Genomic DNA, 17,467 nt, shown 5'->3' on the forward strand with positions numbered 1-17,467 from the left:
CAAACATTCTTGCAATAATAGTAAGCATCTGAATCATTTCAATTCTGTGCAGTAAGTTTCCTAACCAAATGAGTGAACTTGACTAGCAATAGTGAGGGAACGCTAGTTGTGCAGTTGTCATCAAGCGTTGTAGTTGTTAACCCATTAACGGTTGGCCTTTAAATTGGTATCGTCGACCCTAATGGAGTCAACGTAGAATATAGTGGACAAGATGGATCCTGTTCAGTTCACCCTCCGCACCATGATAAATAGAGCCCGATTTGATGGGCTTTGTCTCAATCTTCAATCCATATAGCCCACAGATTTAGATGGCAACATGGGTACTGAAATGGGCTGGAATTCTTTCCAAGTCATTGTCGATAACTCCTAGTGTGACTTTACTTCTGGGTCACATGGCAAACAGTTGTCCTGGGCCCCAAAGCGACTGCAATCCATGTAGAAGATTGTCAGTCCATAATATATTATTGTGAAAATTAACAGAAATCCGTTAAGATGAGCGTATCATCAATATTGGGAAACCAAAATATCAGAAAGGCATATTCCACAGAAGTTCTAGTTCTAGCCACTAACAAATGGCTTGATTATCAAACTCATGCTTGTTTTGGGTCTCGATACGTTTGAAGGAAAAACATTCAAATCTGGACCACTAATAATTGACTGATCTTTTAGACAATAAACATATTGAGGCTCAGTTTGGAAAGAGTAAAAATATATATAGTGTAAATACATATAAAATGTAAAATTTTGCATTCTACATATTTGTATTTGTATTCTTTTCAAACTAAGTTTGATGGATAATTAGTGTTGTTGGGTTGTGAAAAAAATACTCGACAGCTGAAACGAGTTTAACTTCAATCAGTGCAAGCCCATGTTCACATTGTTCGAACAGCCTCTTGCAACCTTGAACCCAGAAGAGTTATGTCTTATTTTCTATTGATGCGGATAGGTCTGTGCGTGGCTTGAAGAATTAGGCCTATCTTGGGCCCGGAAGTGGTTTGGTGCCAAGGGAATTGAGACTTTGGATAGACTGAACTATCATTCGGTCTATCCCCTGCGAAATGGGTTCTGGATGCCAAGAATCGAGACTTTGTGGGCTGGCCTGGATTGACCAAAGCACGTCCTTACAAGAATGACTCAGCTATTCACGGCGGCAATTCTGTTCTCACTTGCCCCAATCAAGAAGAAAACTGTAGAATTGAGGGTGCATTTGGTTTGTGGTCAGAATTGGAATTAGAATGATTTATTCTTCTCATCTATTTGATTCATATAGAAATCAGAATTGGAATTGGAATCAGTTGAAATGGATTCTCATTCCCAAGGGAGAGAATGAAAATAATCATTCCTTCGAATGGGCATGCCATTCCACTAAGAATGAAAATAGTATTTCAATTCCGTCCAATCAAACAATTTCATATTTGTTCTGATTCAAATTCCAGATCTCTATTCCTACAAAAGCAAACAGACTGCACATGGCAGAGTCTGGTTCCATTGTAAATGTACAGGATGATGATGCAGATTATCAGTTATTCTCTCTGATATAGAGGCTCTAATATGTACCGTATAAATACATACAAAATAATATAAAATACAAGAGAGAATAACTGATGACGTCAAGGTTGGTTTCACTTTGGATTCCTTTCTCCTCCGAGTACTTAACCAGTCTTGAACCTATGAACCCAATTATGCATGGATCCAAAATTTGTGGCCCCAGGCCTACTAAACTGGGCCAGATGTGTCAATGTAGCCCTTCCCACAGCCTGCAAGATCCACTATGGAACTCATATGGCCAAGATATGACTGGTGGTTTTCCATTATACGAGGGGATAATAAGTGTTACACCCGAAGTACAGTGGCTCCCTAATGTTCACCCTAGACCAATGATAAAAAAATCGTTATGTATTTGGTCCGTATCTTTTCGATACGTCTTTATAGGGGTTGTATTGGATCAGGGCCTGGTTCAGAGGGTAGTTGAGACTTAAACCGGCTCTTTTGAACCAAAATCGAAAAAAAGTAAATAGAATTAAAAAAAAAAGGCCGATGCTGACCAATATGCCTTATCGACGTATTAATTAATATCGATACTTTGAACCTTTCCCATGTTACATTCAGTTTCTTAACTGAGTTAGTTGTGAATGAGCTTAAATAGCTTCAAATTTAATTATATATTTTAACAAATTCAAAAAAACCACAAACTTCTAAGAGAGTTAGAAATCAGCACGAGAAATATGATATACACAGCTGCATTTTAAAATATAATATAAATAAATATGTTATTAATTTTAAAATTTTAATATCAAACAAACTTTGTTGTTCACTACGTACTTTGAATTTGGCTGTATTTCATTAATCATCTAGACTCATTGGTGATGATTATCCAAGTCATATCCAGGCTACACGAATCCTTTACAACTTTGGGGAGAATGTTCTAAGAATTTTATTTTTTCTGGTATCCTGATTGGATTATAATTGAAATTGAGATATCTCCAATTTGTTCACTCTCCTATGCTCTAAGATTTCTTTGTTTAGGTGGTGTTGTTATTCTATACTCCTTACATTCATCATAAATTACCATGTATTGCTTTTCTATTTTGATTCCATATACTTAAGGCTCAGTTTGGAAGTAGTACAAATACAAATATGTACAGTATAAATATAAGTTTAGAAATATAAAATATAAGACTTTGCACTATATATATTTGCATTTGCACTTTTTCCAAACCAAGCGTTAGTGCCATATGGATTATTTGAACTTAACATGCAAAAAATGTATTTAATTGGACAGATTTAAGTTAAAACTAGAATACCACATTTTGCACCGGGTTATATGCATAGGTGTGTTGGGGAGGTTTCTTGAATTTGGGGGCATTCCTACTACATTTTACACACAATTTCCTGAATTCTAATTCGGTTCCATTAAGGCTGATCTGAATTCGATCTGTTTATAATTAGATTGAATATTGATCTATTCCTATCCAATCTGATATAATTTGATTCAATTTGATTTAAATATATCTGCTCATATATATATATATATATACATATTATATTTATTAGTAAAGTTGGTCTAATGTTGTATTTTAAATAAATTTTTATAGTTCTTTACTGTATCCACTGGACATAATTATGAGCCAATTGAATACCTTGTATAGCTTTTTAGAGGGGTAAGGTTTTTATGTCCCCCCTTCTAGGTTTTTTTTCCATAATTAATAAAATTTAATGGTAGCCACCATGATTTAAAATATTGATATACCACTATGTAATGGTACTTAAAATAACACGTATTTATATTTTTATAGATTTTTTTTTTCAAAATTTGGTTTTTGGGCATATTTTTAACTATTTTTTATTAAAAGGAGGATGGTTCCCGAAACCCTTGTAAATAGGCATATCGTAAAGTATCCAATACAATACAATATTGATATATTATATCCAGTATGGGATGTATCATATCGAAATTTTGAACCTTGATAGTTGACCCTTTACTAGAAATATTTAGGATTAAAAAAATAATTTTTTATTGGTTCAAATTTCATATAAGTAATTTTCAATTCACACACATTTGTCCCTACACAACTTGCTTTTCCATGGCTTTTCCATGACCTTCACTGGTGTGGGCCCCATTGAAGGAATAGTTTCCACGGTCAGGGCTTGAATTCTAAGTTCCTACAGGCTACAGTGATGTGTGAGTCCCTCAAACTAACCCTCGTCTGTCCTTATAAAAGGAGCATCAATGCATGGAAGATGCAACGAATCTTGAGCTCCTCTCTCTCCTTTTCTCTCTCTCTCTCTCTCTCTCTCTCTCTCTTCGTTCTCTTCATGGCCATGTGTTACTTAGAAAGAAAAAGTAGGCTTTCCACGGCTTCTCTTATGGCGCTACTTCTTGGGTTGCTAATGGTTACTGCACTCTTCAGAGGTCTCTCTTTTCTCTATACACACATAAATATACACGTTAGTTATTGAGATGCAATTGTTGTTTATTCTTTACTTGTCTTCATATGCGTTGGGTGTGAGATAATTATTATATCCAGTGCAAGAAGAAAAGTAAGTAAAATAAAAAGCTTTATAGTAGTAGCAGTGCCTGACATACATGTGGTGGTGATTTGGCATCAATCTCAATGATTTAAGATTACCTATAGTTAGTTACTCATAATACTAGCCATATCATGATATGCCACATCAGCTATATAGACATAGGTCCCACATGTCCAGCTGAAATGTTGTATCATGACTGGCCCAGTAAAAATGAATTCTGACATGCAATTAACATTGTATTGAAGCCGCTGATTACTTGTTGTGTCCTTGATTTAAGGAGAATAATAAAACTCATATCCTCCTATTCCGGAACGGGATTGGGAAAACTATTATTTTTTTTCTTTTGTTTTGGAGAAAAGATCGGGACAAATTCTCAACTTGCAATGATCTGATTGATCCAACAATCACTTGTTTACGTTTCCTTCAGGTTTGTTTAGGATTAAATCGTAGAGCAAAATGATGTGGTCTCAACTTACGGAAAAAAATAAATGAAATTAAATAGGAGGGATATTTTTTGGAGGAATAAAACAGGGAATAGAATAGTGCAGTCACTATTTTAAAATGAGAGAGATAAAGGCAGAAAGGTGATGTAAATTTTGCATTCTGATGCCTTCATTAGGCTCAGTTTGTAAAAAAAAAAATATAAATATAAATATATACAGTACAAATACATACAAAATGATATAAAATATAAGGTTTTACACTCTATTAATTTGTATTTGTACTCCTTTGCAAACTAAGCCTTAAAAATTATCATGAAGTCCATCACCTGGTTTCAGATGACCTACAAACTGGTTTCCTTCCTGTGGTGAAATTGATTTTGATGGCTGCTATGCCTTCTTGAGGCCATTCATCTTTGTAATTGTGTGAAGGGGTCTCAATAATGCTGTTTTTGTCCATAATTAAGATAAAACATAGATCAGAGCCAGAGAGAATTTGCAAAATTGATCGATCAAGGACTTTACCCACATAACCCCAAAAAGAAAGACTCATGGGCCCAATTGTCAATTCAGAGACAATGGCCCGCAATAAAAGCCAAAGCTTGTCCGCGAAGCAAGATAATACACAATAAAGAGAAGTAGAGCTGCAGTTTTAGCCTAGGTTAGCCAAACCCAACACCAACCCCCCCCCCCCCCAAAAAAAAAAAAAAATAATAATAATAATAATAATAAAAGGTTCTTGTCTATTTAAAATTGAATAATTTAAATATCATAGTTCGCCAAATCCGAATATCCTATTAGGTTTCACGTTCAAATTTCTATTTCAGACATAATCTAAACTAAAAGTTGTCTTGGTCTCTTGGTTATCTCTTTTCTCTGTATAAGTTGTCCAAGTGAGGACAAGTGCTATACGTACATCATGGCTATCTATTATGTCTATTGAGATTACAAACATCTTAGTAGACCTTGCTTAATTTGTTTCTGTTGCAGGTGCACAATCGATTGGTGTGTGCTACGGAATGCTAGGTAACAATTTACCACCACCGAATGAAGTTGTGGATCTCTTTAAAGCCAACAATATACAGATGGTGAGACTTTACGATCCAAATCGAGATGCTCTTCAGGCTCTCAAAGGCTCCAACATTGAAGTAATGCTTGGCGTCCCAAACAGTGACCTCCAGGGGTTTGCCGGAGGCGACCTCACTCCGGCTTTTAACTTCGTCTATGGCAACGTTGTAGACAACAGAGATACCATCAAATTCAAGTATATCGTGGTTGGGAATGAAGTTAGTCTCGAAGATTTCAAATATGTCCTTCCAGCAATGAGAAACGTTCAGAGAGCAGTTGAACAAGCTGGGTTACAAAACCTAGTGAAGGTGACAACTGCAACTTACTCTGGAGTCCTGGATAATACCTTCCCTCCTTCCAATTCCGTCTTCAGAGCTGAGTATCTGCAATACATGCAGCCCATCATTGGCTTTCTAGCTGAAAAAGGGTCACCACTATGTGCTAATATCTACCCTTACTTCAGTTACAGTGGGAACCCAGCTTCTATTAGGCTTGATTATGCCTTGTTTACTGCTCAATCTGATGTGGCAGAAGATGGTCAGCTCAGATACAGGAACCTTTTTGATGCCCTCTTGGATTCTATGTATGCTGCTGTTGAGAAGGCAGGCGGGGGTTCTGTGAAAATTGTTGTATCGGAGAGTGGTTGGCCAAATGCTGGTGAGTCTGCAGCAACAACACCAAATGCACAGACTTATTTGAACGGCCTGATCCAGCATGTGAAAGGAGGTACTCCCAGAAGGCCCAATGGCCCTATTGAGACTTACATATTTGCAATGTTCGATGAGAATATCAAGCCTGGAGCAGAGACAGAGAAACATTTTGGGCTGTTCTCCCCCAATAAACAACCCAAGTACCAGATCAATTTCAATTAAGGGCGATTGGAGTTTGAATGTGGCCACTGGCCAGAGTGGCCACAGTTTACTTCTGTTTTAATGTATTTTTCGTATTAAATAAATGGTTTTGGTTAGACACGTAGGAATCACAAGAGTAAGGAAAAACGACTCTAGTGATATAATCTGACGTCTAGTCTGTGGCTTCTCTGATTTTGAAGATATCTCATAATAATGAAGTTTTTACTGTTATGATAATATCTTATAATTTTAGTTTAATGTTTGAATTTGACGACCTTCTAGCTTTTCTTCAAAGATTGGTCTTAGTTTTAATTTTTGTTGAGTTTGATAATTTGCTTCCCATTATATATAATTCATAAGTGGTAGATCATGCCATTCCGGCATCATACATTTATCCTCTATATGGTGATTAAAAAGGAAGAGAAAATTGGAGATTGCTTTTGATTGATATTTGATAGCCTTTTGACATTTATAGAAAACTAGAACAAGTCGATGAGGTTTAGAACATATAACTCCACATCTATGCAGGTACAAACCGACCGGCTACCGTATCAATTGAGCCATAATAAAGGCATTTATTTTTCATTAACTTACATGCATATTTGTAATATTATTTAATCGTTTGATTCGTGAGGAGCTGGATGAAAAGAAACTCTCATGTCCAATTCTGCAGTAGAGATAGAATTGAGGCCCCAAAAGAATCAGATTTCGTAAACAACATAGAGGAAGAATGAAGGGACGAGGCAATCGTATTTGTTTCGGTTTTTAGGCGTTGTATGTTTTGAGATACTATACAATACAATCAATCAAAGGGAATCAACTAGGTTCAATAAAAAAAAAAAGGTTCAGTAATCCCCCAAAAAGGAAATATTTCTATCTATTTTGTATCGTTTTGGCGGCATGGCCGAGTGGTAAGGCGGGGGACTGCAAATCCCTTTTCCCCGGTTCAGACCTTCCCACGGTTTTAATTATTTATAAGTGGAAAATTTCACTTTAGTACCCTAAACTTTGGGGGTAGTATTAAGTTAGTATCCGAATTTTTAAATGTTATTTTAGTATCTAAATTTTCAAAAAGTGTCAAGTTGGTCTCTACCATTAACTGACCCCCAGTTATCTATTGAAATTGTCAAAACTACCATTCAAAAGAAGATACTGTTCATTATCTTCTACCTTGAGATTAGGGGTGTCAATTGACTGGTTTTGGATTGGATCCAATTTGATCCTAACCTTATCAAATCGGATTTGGACAGTCCACTATTATTATTGGATTGGGCCAATCCAAAATAAATTGGTCCATATTCTTATTGGTCTAAATTGGACCTAAACCAAATTTCCAATAATCGAATCATGAGGCCAAATCCTTGTCCAATTAAAAAATGGTCAAAACTAAAACCAGCATAAAATCACTTTTATGAAAGCATTTTTATGAAAGTAATTTATAAAAGCACTTCTAGGAAAGTACTTTTATAAAAGTACAAAAGCACTTATAGGAAAATACTTTTATAAAAGCACTTCTATGAAAGCACTTTTATAAAAGTACTTATATGAAAGCACTTTTACAAAAGTGTTTTTTTAATACCAAAAGGGTATAGTTTTGTAATTTTTAGATTTTCTTCCTTTTAATATATTTTTATAAATTTTTATATGTTTTGTTTTTTATATTTCATTTGGTTTGGATTTGGTTTGTATTGGATTTGGACTAGATTGGGTCCGGTCCATTTGTAAGTGGACTCACATCGCAATGGATCAGGTTGGACCAAATCCTGTTCAACTGACACCTCTACTTGAGACTGAACCTCCCAAAAAACAAAAAGCTCAACCATCATCCAACCAAGCCACACCCTGGCTTGGCTTGCTCCTTCAAACGTCACCCCAAGAATAGACTTTAACGGACGAAGAAAAAAGTCATAAGCCTGGTTTTGCTCCACCTCTTCTTCCCTTTCTGCCCCTACCCTTGGATGAATTCTTCTTACATCTACTTTCCTTATCCACCTTATTGATTGCAAAATCCACGATAACCTTCTCAATGTTTGGCTTCCAAGAGGCAATTGCAACCCCCCAAACTTAGAAAGCTTTGTCTGCTTTATCTAGAGTGAATAAGTTCTCAGCCTCTTCTAATTTCGGGTCTGATCTCGATTGTTTAGCTGTTCTTTCCTCTTCACTCTCCCTCTTGAGCCTCCCAAATGCCTCTTCGGTGGAGTTGCCTCTGCCCACAAAGCAAAGTTCCAACTCCCAACATGTTCGCCACCTTGATCTTATTTCCAACTCTTTTAAGTATGTTAACCTAGAAACTGGACTCCATTCCAAATCAGGTTCCAACTTCTCTATTCTACGAGCACGAAACACATTCTCCTCCTCTGACTTCCCCTACTCACAAGAAAACCCAAATTCATTTGACGTTTGCCAGGAACTGATCTCTTGCTTTCCTCCTTAGAGCTTGAAAGTTGAAACCTCTATCGGAGATACTGTCTTTGGTTTTTGATTCTCCACAGCCTTAGATCAGTCCATAGCTACCATCTTGTACCCCCTTAGAGAATCCACTGCTATCAATTCTGGACCGTTCACCAGTACCCTCACTACAAAATCATATCCTTACCCGGAACTTGGACCGAAATCGACTATGGCAAGTTTAAAGGAGCATGAGCTTAGACTACCAACGTCCTCACTGCTTTGACTTCTTTCAATTGCAGATTTTCCTACGCTACATCAATGAAGCCCCCCAAGCATATCTAGGGGTGTCCATAAAAAAATGAAAAATTGAGAAAACTAAACCACGAAATGTGGTTAATCAAACCGATTGGTTCAGTTTTGGTTCAGAATTTTTGAAAAATTGAAGGATCAATTCGGTTTTCGGTAAACCTACAAAATAATTGACGGTTAACTGAATCGACCGGTATATATATTTATATGTATATTTTATATATTTTTAATATATGATGCATATTTTCTATGTATTATGTATAAATATATATTCATTATATATATAAATAAATACCTATGTTATATTTATAATGATCTATTTATAAATATATTTTATATATTATATATTTTTAAAATATTTATAATATATTACATATCATTTATTATTTATAATATAATATTATACATATATTTATATAATATATATTATAAATATAAAAAACCAAAAAACCAAAGAACCGAACTAGTCAAAAATCGAAACTGGTGGACCGGTTTACCGGTGGTACCGGTTCGGTTTCAGTTTGGCGAAATGGAAAAACCAGTACCACTGTTTCAATTTACAAAAAAGGGCCATGGTTTTGTTAACCGTACCGTGGACACCCTGATATCCCCTAACTCTTTAAATGTCCTCCAACTCCAGGCATGTAAAGACACATCGAAGCAACAAACCTTCCACCTTTGGAAACCGTCTAGCACTCTGCCTCTTTCTTTCTCTAGGGACCATCTATGGAGGACCAGATTTACACCATTACACCGGAAGGGGCTCTATCTTGCAAGTCTAATGGCCTCCACCTCTGAGTAGTGAGTCTAGCATCGATAAAAACTTGCCTTTAGTAGGAAATCTAAAAGACATACTACTCTGCTTGCAGCTTGAAAGTGTTAGCCACCTCTATAAAGTTGATTCACACACCTTAACGTCCTACGCCTCTCCTACTAAACACCTCCTTCTCCCTCACTCCCTTCAAGCCTACACACAGCCTCAGCCCAACCTTTGTCAGCTTCACCTTCCTTCGAAAAGTACATTGTTTACTTCTTATGTTTTTTCTCTCTTTTTCTTTGAAGATAACTGGTCCAGTCTCACGGTAGAAAACAATGAATAGTGTCTTCTTTTGAAGGGTACTTTTGACATTTTCAACAGATAATTAACGATTGGTTAATGATAGGAACCAACTTGATACTTTTTGAAAGTTTAGGCACTGTAGTGACACATTTGTAAGTTTGGGTACTTACTTGACACTACCCCCAAAATTCAGGGTACTAAAGTGGAGTTTTCCCTAATTATAAAGCAATGAGAATATTAATATGGTATGGTATTTAGCTTGTTGGTTGGCGGGTTGTTCAAATTTCAAGTTTTGATTGCTATTTTCATGAGGGCGATCCCCTATTTTATTATTTTTTTCGATGAGGAGCTCGGGTAGACCTTTATGGCTCAACTCAATTTCTTTGGGTAGACTGCCCATCGTTGAAGGCATTAGGCTGGGCTAGTTAGACTTATTGTTGAAGCCCATTTCGGCAGGTGCCTCACTCTTCAGGTATACAATATAGGGCCTTGATTCGGGTCAAATGCCTAGGATTCAAGGCCCTGTATTGTACACTCGAAGAGTACGAGTTGAGATGTCCAAGTTTCGATGAGAGAGTCACCTCGGCTCGGCTAGGTGAGTTTTGTGTTTATGAGTACAGCTTTATGGCTGGGCTGAGGTTCCCTTGAGTGAGGGGATGGCCATGGTGCTGAGGTGGTTCGAGACATCTTGGATTGGATAACATCACCCACAAGCTTTATTCCCCCTAAAATCTGTATGCTAGAGGCTAGAGAGTCTCAAGGTCTCTCTATGAGGCACTAAAGATTTCTTTGCTTGCCAAGACCCTTCACCCGAATCTAAAAGCAGTGTCGACTTGCAGCCAAGTCTCCCTTTGGAGATAGACATGATAGTGTTAGACTTACAAGAGACAGAAGGTTGCTCCGCTCAGGGGGTCGTTGCAGCTCAGGTAGATCAACTGATGGACTTTGGGAAGTTTCTTTGGGTATTCCTACACAGTGGAGCAAGAGCCCCAGTTACGAGATTGGTTTAGTTTCTCTTTAGCTAGTGATGTGAAGGTTCATATCCCTCGAAACGACAGGTGCTCAGAACCGAAAGCAGAGGTGGAGAAAGAAAGTTCCTAGTCAGATGTCTCCTCTACACCTTCGGGGCCATAGGAAGAAGCACTTCAGCCAATTAGGCTCTATTTGGCATCACTCCAAAGATTCATTTTTGATAATTCTCACGATTCTTCGAAATAGAATGTTGTTTGGGTTTATCGGCTTCGGAGAATCACTTTGTTTTTGCACAGAATTTCTCATCCGAAGGCGTAATTCTTTGAATCCATTATCTGCTTTTCGCTACGTCCTATGACTCCTATCTTAAAATCTCAAACACATGTGCCATGTTCCACGTGTGAACATGGGTTTTCACATCATTTTGCAGTTTAAACACCTACGGGATGAGAAAAAATCGTAGATCAAAGTATCAAACAGGACTTAAAATCAGCCCCCCACAAGATAATTTCCCACAACGTCTCACAGCACATATCTGTGAGATGTTTTTGGTGAGTGATTTGCGGGGGGCTTATTTGAACTCATTGAACAGATGTAATTTTTTCGGGTTAAGATTGGAACTTTGTCAAAATTTCAATGGGCTCAGGCCGAAGCTCGAACCCGAACAGTGTAAACTGTTAACTCCAGCCAACCCGACTTTTACTCGTTTCGGCTCTCCTTCCCCAACCTCTCTCTACTCATTCTCTTTTCACAGGAGGAAGTTTTTAAGTAAACCGAGTTCTTCCTTCTTCATTTTTTCTCAGAAACACTCTCTTTTCATAGTTCAGAGGTCTTCTTCGTTTTTACCTTTCCAAGGATGCACAAGAAACGATTCAAATGTCTAAATCCTCTCTTTTCACGGTTCAGAGGTATTCTATGTTCTGCTCTTTCCAAGCGCGCACAAGCAACGGTTCAAAGATCTACATCCATAGGTATGTTTTGAACTTTCATCATTTTTTTTATTCTTCCTCAGATATTCATTATATATCTATCTAAGTTCAAACTTTCCTTTCCTTTCTTTCTTTCTTTCTTTCTATGTATCGTTCTTTCCTTTTGCAACGGATTTCTGTTTCTTGTGAAATGAATGAGAGGGACGAAGAACCAAATCCCCTCTTCTCCTCTTCTTACAACCATTAGCCTCCACTAATCGAGATTCATCTGATAGACATTCAACGAGAGAGCATAAATAATAACACTCTTAAGCTATTCGATTGAAGGTCTGAGAGAGTCAGAGAGAAGTATTTTAATGAGGTTGGGATGATAAGACCACGCCTCTGTTATTGCAGTTGTAGATGGGATACGAATGTGCAAAGCGGGATCTAGAGGGTTGTAAATGGATTCCACTAGGATCTAGAGGGTGTGTTGCGTTGTATACCTCTTATCCTTTAAAAAAGAAAAAAAAAAAAAGAATATCAATATGAGATAGGAAGAGGTAACAAATGATAATAAATAGATCATGATGAGGGGCGATAGTGAAGCCTTAAGTAGAAATGGAAGTGAATCAATGGTTGTTGTGGAACAGCTAAAGACTTGAGAAAAAGGTCAGGGTGAAGAGAAGGTTGAAACAGGTGGTGGTTGAAAATTGAAGTCTTGGTACATTATTTGATTGTATAGATTAGATTAATTGAACTTTTGGTAGTCCGTTTTGATGGCTGAGATTAGAGGATGTGGTGAAGGCAAGTGAAACCGAAAATAATTAGTGAACCGATGGTTGAAATCTTGGTTTAGAAAATTCTGACTCGTTTCTTCGAGCTTTAGCATTAATATAATATTTAATAGTAAAGATTAGTGAAAGGGTGAATTACAGGCAGCCACCTTGTTTATTTTCTTTAAAACCAACTACCCTTATGTCATCTTATGAGACCATTTTTCTTTTAAATATATTTAAAACACCAAACTACCCTTATGTCATCTTATGAGACCATTTTTCTCTTTTAACTTAGTTTGTTTTTTCATGTTTCTTTCAACTTTCTTTCAATAAAGTTCATCTTGAACTCCTAGAAAACAATTTGTGCTTTAGAATGATTATTTTTTCATCATTTTGATATTTGATGTTATAATCCCATAGCATCTCAAATGAGCAATTTAGTAAGTTTATTTTCACAGTGAACCCCGTTGGCACATCAGGGGGTAAATTGTTGGAATATCTAGATATTCATGGAGGCCTTTGTTGCAAAACAAACTTAGAGGGCAAAGTGTTACTACCTGGCCCCTATGTGCAGGGTGTCAATTTACCCTTAATAAGAAGAAACAGAGAAATGAATAACCAATACTTTTCATCAGTGGCGAGATAGATTTAAAAAGTTTAAAATCTTATCTGATTAATTTAAAATCTTAGTAAATATTACATTACAGGAGATAAAATCCTTAATGCTGGCTGAATTGCATTGCGTGTTTGTTTCAGCCACATAAAGGAGTTTCTCACTGCTTAAATAACTTATTCATTATACACAAAGCGATAAACCATTCAGTTGAGTCATAACTCCCTGTTATAAAACTGGCATTAAGTTAGCCTCCTCAATCTTTATTTATAAAAGGAGCATCGATTGCGCTGAAGAGTTTACGAATCTCAACCTTTCGCTTTCTCCATGGTCTATATAGTATGTGCTACATAGCAAGAAAAACAGCCCGTCTATGGCTGCTACTGCAATACTTTTCCTTGAGCTGATAATGGTTATTGGATCACTGAGAGGTCTGTGTTTGTGTGTGCTACTGCAATACTTTATGTACTCCCATTAATTCATAACCAGTGCAGTTTCAATTTCTATTTCTCCATATATGATCATTCTTTAGTAGTTAAAGCCTATGTTATTGATTTAATTTCTTGAGTGTTTTGTTTCATTCATTTTTTGAAATTGGGCCTGAATATAATTTTATTTTCTCCAACATATTATGCTTTTCAATTTGATTTACTAAAACAAAGCAACAAGTCATTCAGTTCAGCCACTACAAATTGGACATCTCGATCATTAGTACTATTGGCAATTCAAAAATTAATTATTAGGTAATAATTTAATTCATCTTAATTATTATTAACTAGAATAATAGTAATAATAATAATAATAATAATAATAATAATAATAATAATAATAATAATAATAATGATAATAATAATAATTAAAAAGAACTGAGATCTATGATTGAATTAGAAGGAGCAGCTAGCAAAATTAGGAGAAGAGATCATCGACCTTGCCATGGCTTATATCTAATACTTATCATCTTGAAGATACAAATAATCATGCATGTTGATAATTAAACCTTGCTCTCTCTATGTTTTACAGGTGCAGAATCGATAGGTGTATGCTATGGAATGCTGGGAAACAATTTGCCACCGCCCGGACAAGTTGTGGCTCTCTACAAAGCCAACAACATCCAGATGATGAGACTCTACGATGCATATGATAAGAATCGAGACGCTCTTCAGGCTCTGAAAGGCTCCAACATTGAAGTAATGCTCGGCGTTCCAAACAGTGATCTTCAACGCATGGCCGGCCAAGACCTCACCCCGGCCTATGATTTCGTCTATGGCAATGTGGTAGACAACAAAGACACCATCAACATCAAATATATTGTGGTTGGTAATGAAGTTAGCGTCCAAGATTTCCCATATGTCCTCCCCGCCATGAAAAACATCCAGGGAGCAGTAGAGAAAGCCGGTTTACAAGACAGAGTGAAGGTGACAACAGCCACTTACACAGGAGCCCTTGTTATTACCTACCCTCCTGCGGCCTCTGTCTTCAGTGATGAAATCAGGCCATACATGCAGCCCATTATTGCCTTCTTAGCACAGACTGGGTCACCTCTCTGTGCTAACATTCACCCTTACTTCAGTTATATGCTCTACTCACAAAATATTAGGCGTGATTATGCTGTGTTCACTGCACCATCCTTTGTTGAAGAAGATGGAAATCTCAAATACCAGAACCTTTTCGATGCCATGTTGGATTCTGTGTATGCTGCTATTGAGAAGATCGGCGGGTCCTCTGTGAGGATTGTTGTGTCTGAAACTGGTTGGCCGAATGTGGGTGATTTTGCATCAACCACGGAAAATGCACAGGATTATTTGAACGGGTTGATCGAACATGTGAAAGGATCAGCAACTCCCAGAAAACCCAATTGGCCTATTGAGACTTACATATTTGCAATGTTCGATGAGAATACCAAGCCTGGAGCAGAACCCGAGAGACACTGGGGGCTATTCTATCCAAATAAACAACCCAAGTACCAACTCGGTTTTTAATTATTGTGTCATGACATGATGTTTTAATTTGGATCGTAATGTGAAAATAATTGCTAGTACTCTTTTTTTATCAACTTATGATCTTCGATCCAAATCCTTTACTGCAAAGTTAGACCAGTGTGTTCACCGTCGTTGACCCGAAGGGTCGGACCGTTTGGCCCAGGAACCATTCAGTCAACCGGTTCATTTTACCCTTAACCTGGTCCTTGTAAAAAAACTGCTGATTTGGTCAGTGACCCACTGACCCAGGTGGTCCTGTTGACCCATTCGACTCATTCAATAGTTTTGACTAATTTTCTATTTTAATTATTTTTTAATATTTTATTTTTGTAAGTTGAAATGGACCGTCAATTCGATTTCGAACTGGTGACTAAAACGGTTCCGGTTTCTGATCAATTTTTAAAACCTTGATTAAATCAGAAGACACTAGAAATAGAATCCCCCATTCACTAAATTTATTTTAATATATTCTTAAATTTAATTTTATTATTTTATGTGTCAACGGCACATAATAGGTTTTCGTGCCATCTCTCATTGCAAATGCTTCTATTTTGTCCTTTTTAGAGTACCCGTGCTTGCTTATTGCCAAAAAGAGCTAATTCTTTTCTTTTATATAGGAAGAAAAAGTTTTAATGCAGTGGAAAAACAGAAAATACAGGCAATTTAAAGTTATTAACCAGTGTATCTGCGATTTAAAATATAAAAAAAAATTAAAATAGTATATGTTAGCTTTCTACTTTGTACTTCCATCCGGTTAATTCTAATAAGGGTAAGGAAATGGTTGGATCATATATTCAACTTGGTTTTGCAACAGAAGGTCATAGCTAGCCATTGATGATAATAGAGTGGATTTAAAGAGAATAGGGAGGAGGACTCTGTAATTACATTACTTCCTCAAGGGAAACACCCGTTTCATCTCTCTCTCCCCTATGATTAGTGGTTTGTAAAGCATCACAGTTAAGGAATTTAATAAGTATGTGTTTGGAGATGATACAAATAAGTGTGAATACAAATATGTAGAGTGTAAAACAGTTCATATAAATTGTAAAGTTGGATTAATTTTGCTCTGACAAATTTATTTTCTTAGCAAACAGATTTTATTAGCTGTAATGGATGCAAATGAGAATTTCAATAAAGTATATGCTTTTTTTATCAAAAACTCACTTGAATGCAAATTTACATCTTTTTTATTGATGTACATTTTACATCTTATTGTCAATATAAATAAACATTGAAAAATGTGTTTTCTTGTCATTTGTGAATGCATAAAGGTAGTATTGTCAAATACAGACAAAAGTGAACCAAAATGCAAATTTACCTTGAACCAGGATTTATACTCTATTTACATCATTTCCAAAGACAGCCTAAAACTTTTGAGGAGAATTTTCATATTTGTTATTTGTATTGCCACGGGTTAGCATTTCTTTGGCCATTTCTCAAAAATAAATAAATAAATAAATAAAGAAAGAAAAAAAAAAACCTAACAAAAAGGCTATACGGTAAGGCTTGGATGTCTAGTTTGGTTTCATTTGCATAGGCTTCTCAAGAGGTCTACTCCTGGTGCTCACATAAATTTATTTATTTATTTTTTTCGTTTTTCAGCAGCTTGATCTGTTCATGGTTGATGTTTACATATATGTTTGTACGGTTGGGTCATATCGCTGTGTGTGTACTAATGTTGTCTTTTGTAATGCAAGAATGTATGAATTTCACCTTTATAACTGAAAAAAAGGATTGGACCCTGTCAATCCTTTTTAATCACAACAAATAAGTGGGAGAAAATAAAGGATTCTAAGCTACTGTTCAACCTAAAAGCTTCATCGAGATAGTTATGGATCCAGTTTCATCAAGTAGTATAGTATTTAATTTTTGTTACTCTATTATAATTAATTAAATTTCAGCAAAAATTTAAATTTAACAAATCTAAAATTATTCACAACAAAATTTTGTTACCCCATTAGTGTGAGTGGGCATCTATATAAATAGATAGGTATTTTCTTTCTTGGAAAACAGAAAAAATATTTTCCCAATTACCATGGTCATCAAGATCGGATGCTGAGGTTTC

At 36.3% G+C, this 17,467-nt stretch overlaps 2 protein-coding genes across 2 annotated transcripts; both read left to right on the forward strand.

The window, feature by feature from the left end:
- Positions 1-3,749: 3,749 nt before the first annotated feature.
- LOC148845003 (glucan endo-1,3-beta-glucosidase-like) lies at positions 3,750-6,662 on the forward strand. The gene is made up of 2 exons (XM_088955008.1): positions 3,750-3,913; positions 5,463-6,662. Exons 1-2 carry the CDS (start codon positions 3,817-3,819, stop codon positions 6,410-6,412), a joined length of 1,047 nt encoding a protein of 348 aa, XP_088811134.1. The 5' UTR covers positions 3,750-3,816; the 3' UTR covers positions 6,413-6,662.
- A 4,155-nt stretch (positions 6,663-10,817) lies between these two features.
- Positions 10,818-15,476, forward strand: LOC148845004 (glucan endo-1,3-beta-glucosidase-like). Its single transcript, XM_088956346.1, has 2 exons — positions 10,818-12,094; positions 14,444-15,476. The coding sequence occupies exons 1-2, from the start codon at positions 11,980-11,982 to the stop codon at positions 15,400-15,402; spliced, it is 1,074 nt and encodes a 357-aa protein (XP_088812472.1). The 5' UTR covers positions 10,818-11,979; the 3' UTR covers positions 15,403-15,476.
- The last annotated feature ends 1,991 nt before the right edge of the window (positions 15,477-17,467 follow it).

The sequence above is a fragment of the Nelumbo lutea genome, chromosome 7 (assembly GCF_056320005.1).
Source record: "Nelumbo lutea isolate HS-2025 chromosome 7, American lotus-T2T, whole genome shotgun sequence".
NCBI lineage: Eukaryota > Viridiplantae > Streptophyta > Magnoliopsida > Proteales > Nelumbonaceae > Nelumbo > Nelumbo lutea.

What these genes read in the sequence shown, in the direction of transcription:
- LOC148845004 (XM_088956346.1), top strand. Translation starts at nt 11,980, where the DNA reads ATGCACAAGAAACGATTCAAATGTCTAAATCCTCTCTTTTCACGGTTC. An exon ending in TCAAAGATCTACATCCATAG is followed by an intron (nt 12,095 to 14,443) that starts GTATGTTTTGAA and finishes TATGTTTTACAG; the next exon opens with GTGCAGAATCGATAGGTGTA.
- LOC148845003 (XM_088955008.1), top strand. Translation starts at nt 3,817, where the DNA reads ATGGCCATGTGTTACTTAGAAAGAAAAAGTAGGCTTTCCACGGCTTCT. An exon ending in GGTTACTGCACTCTTCAGAG is followed by an intron (nt 3,914 to 5,462) that starts GTCTCTCTTTTC and finishes TTTCTGTTGCAG; the next exon opens with GTGCACAATCGATTGGTGTG.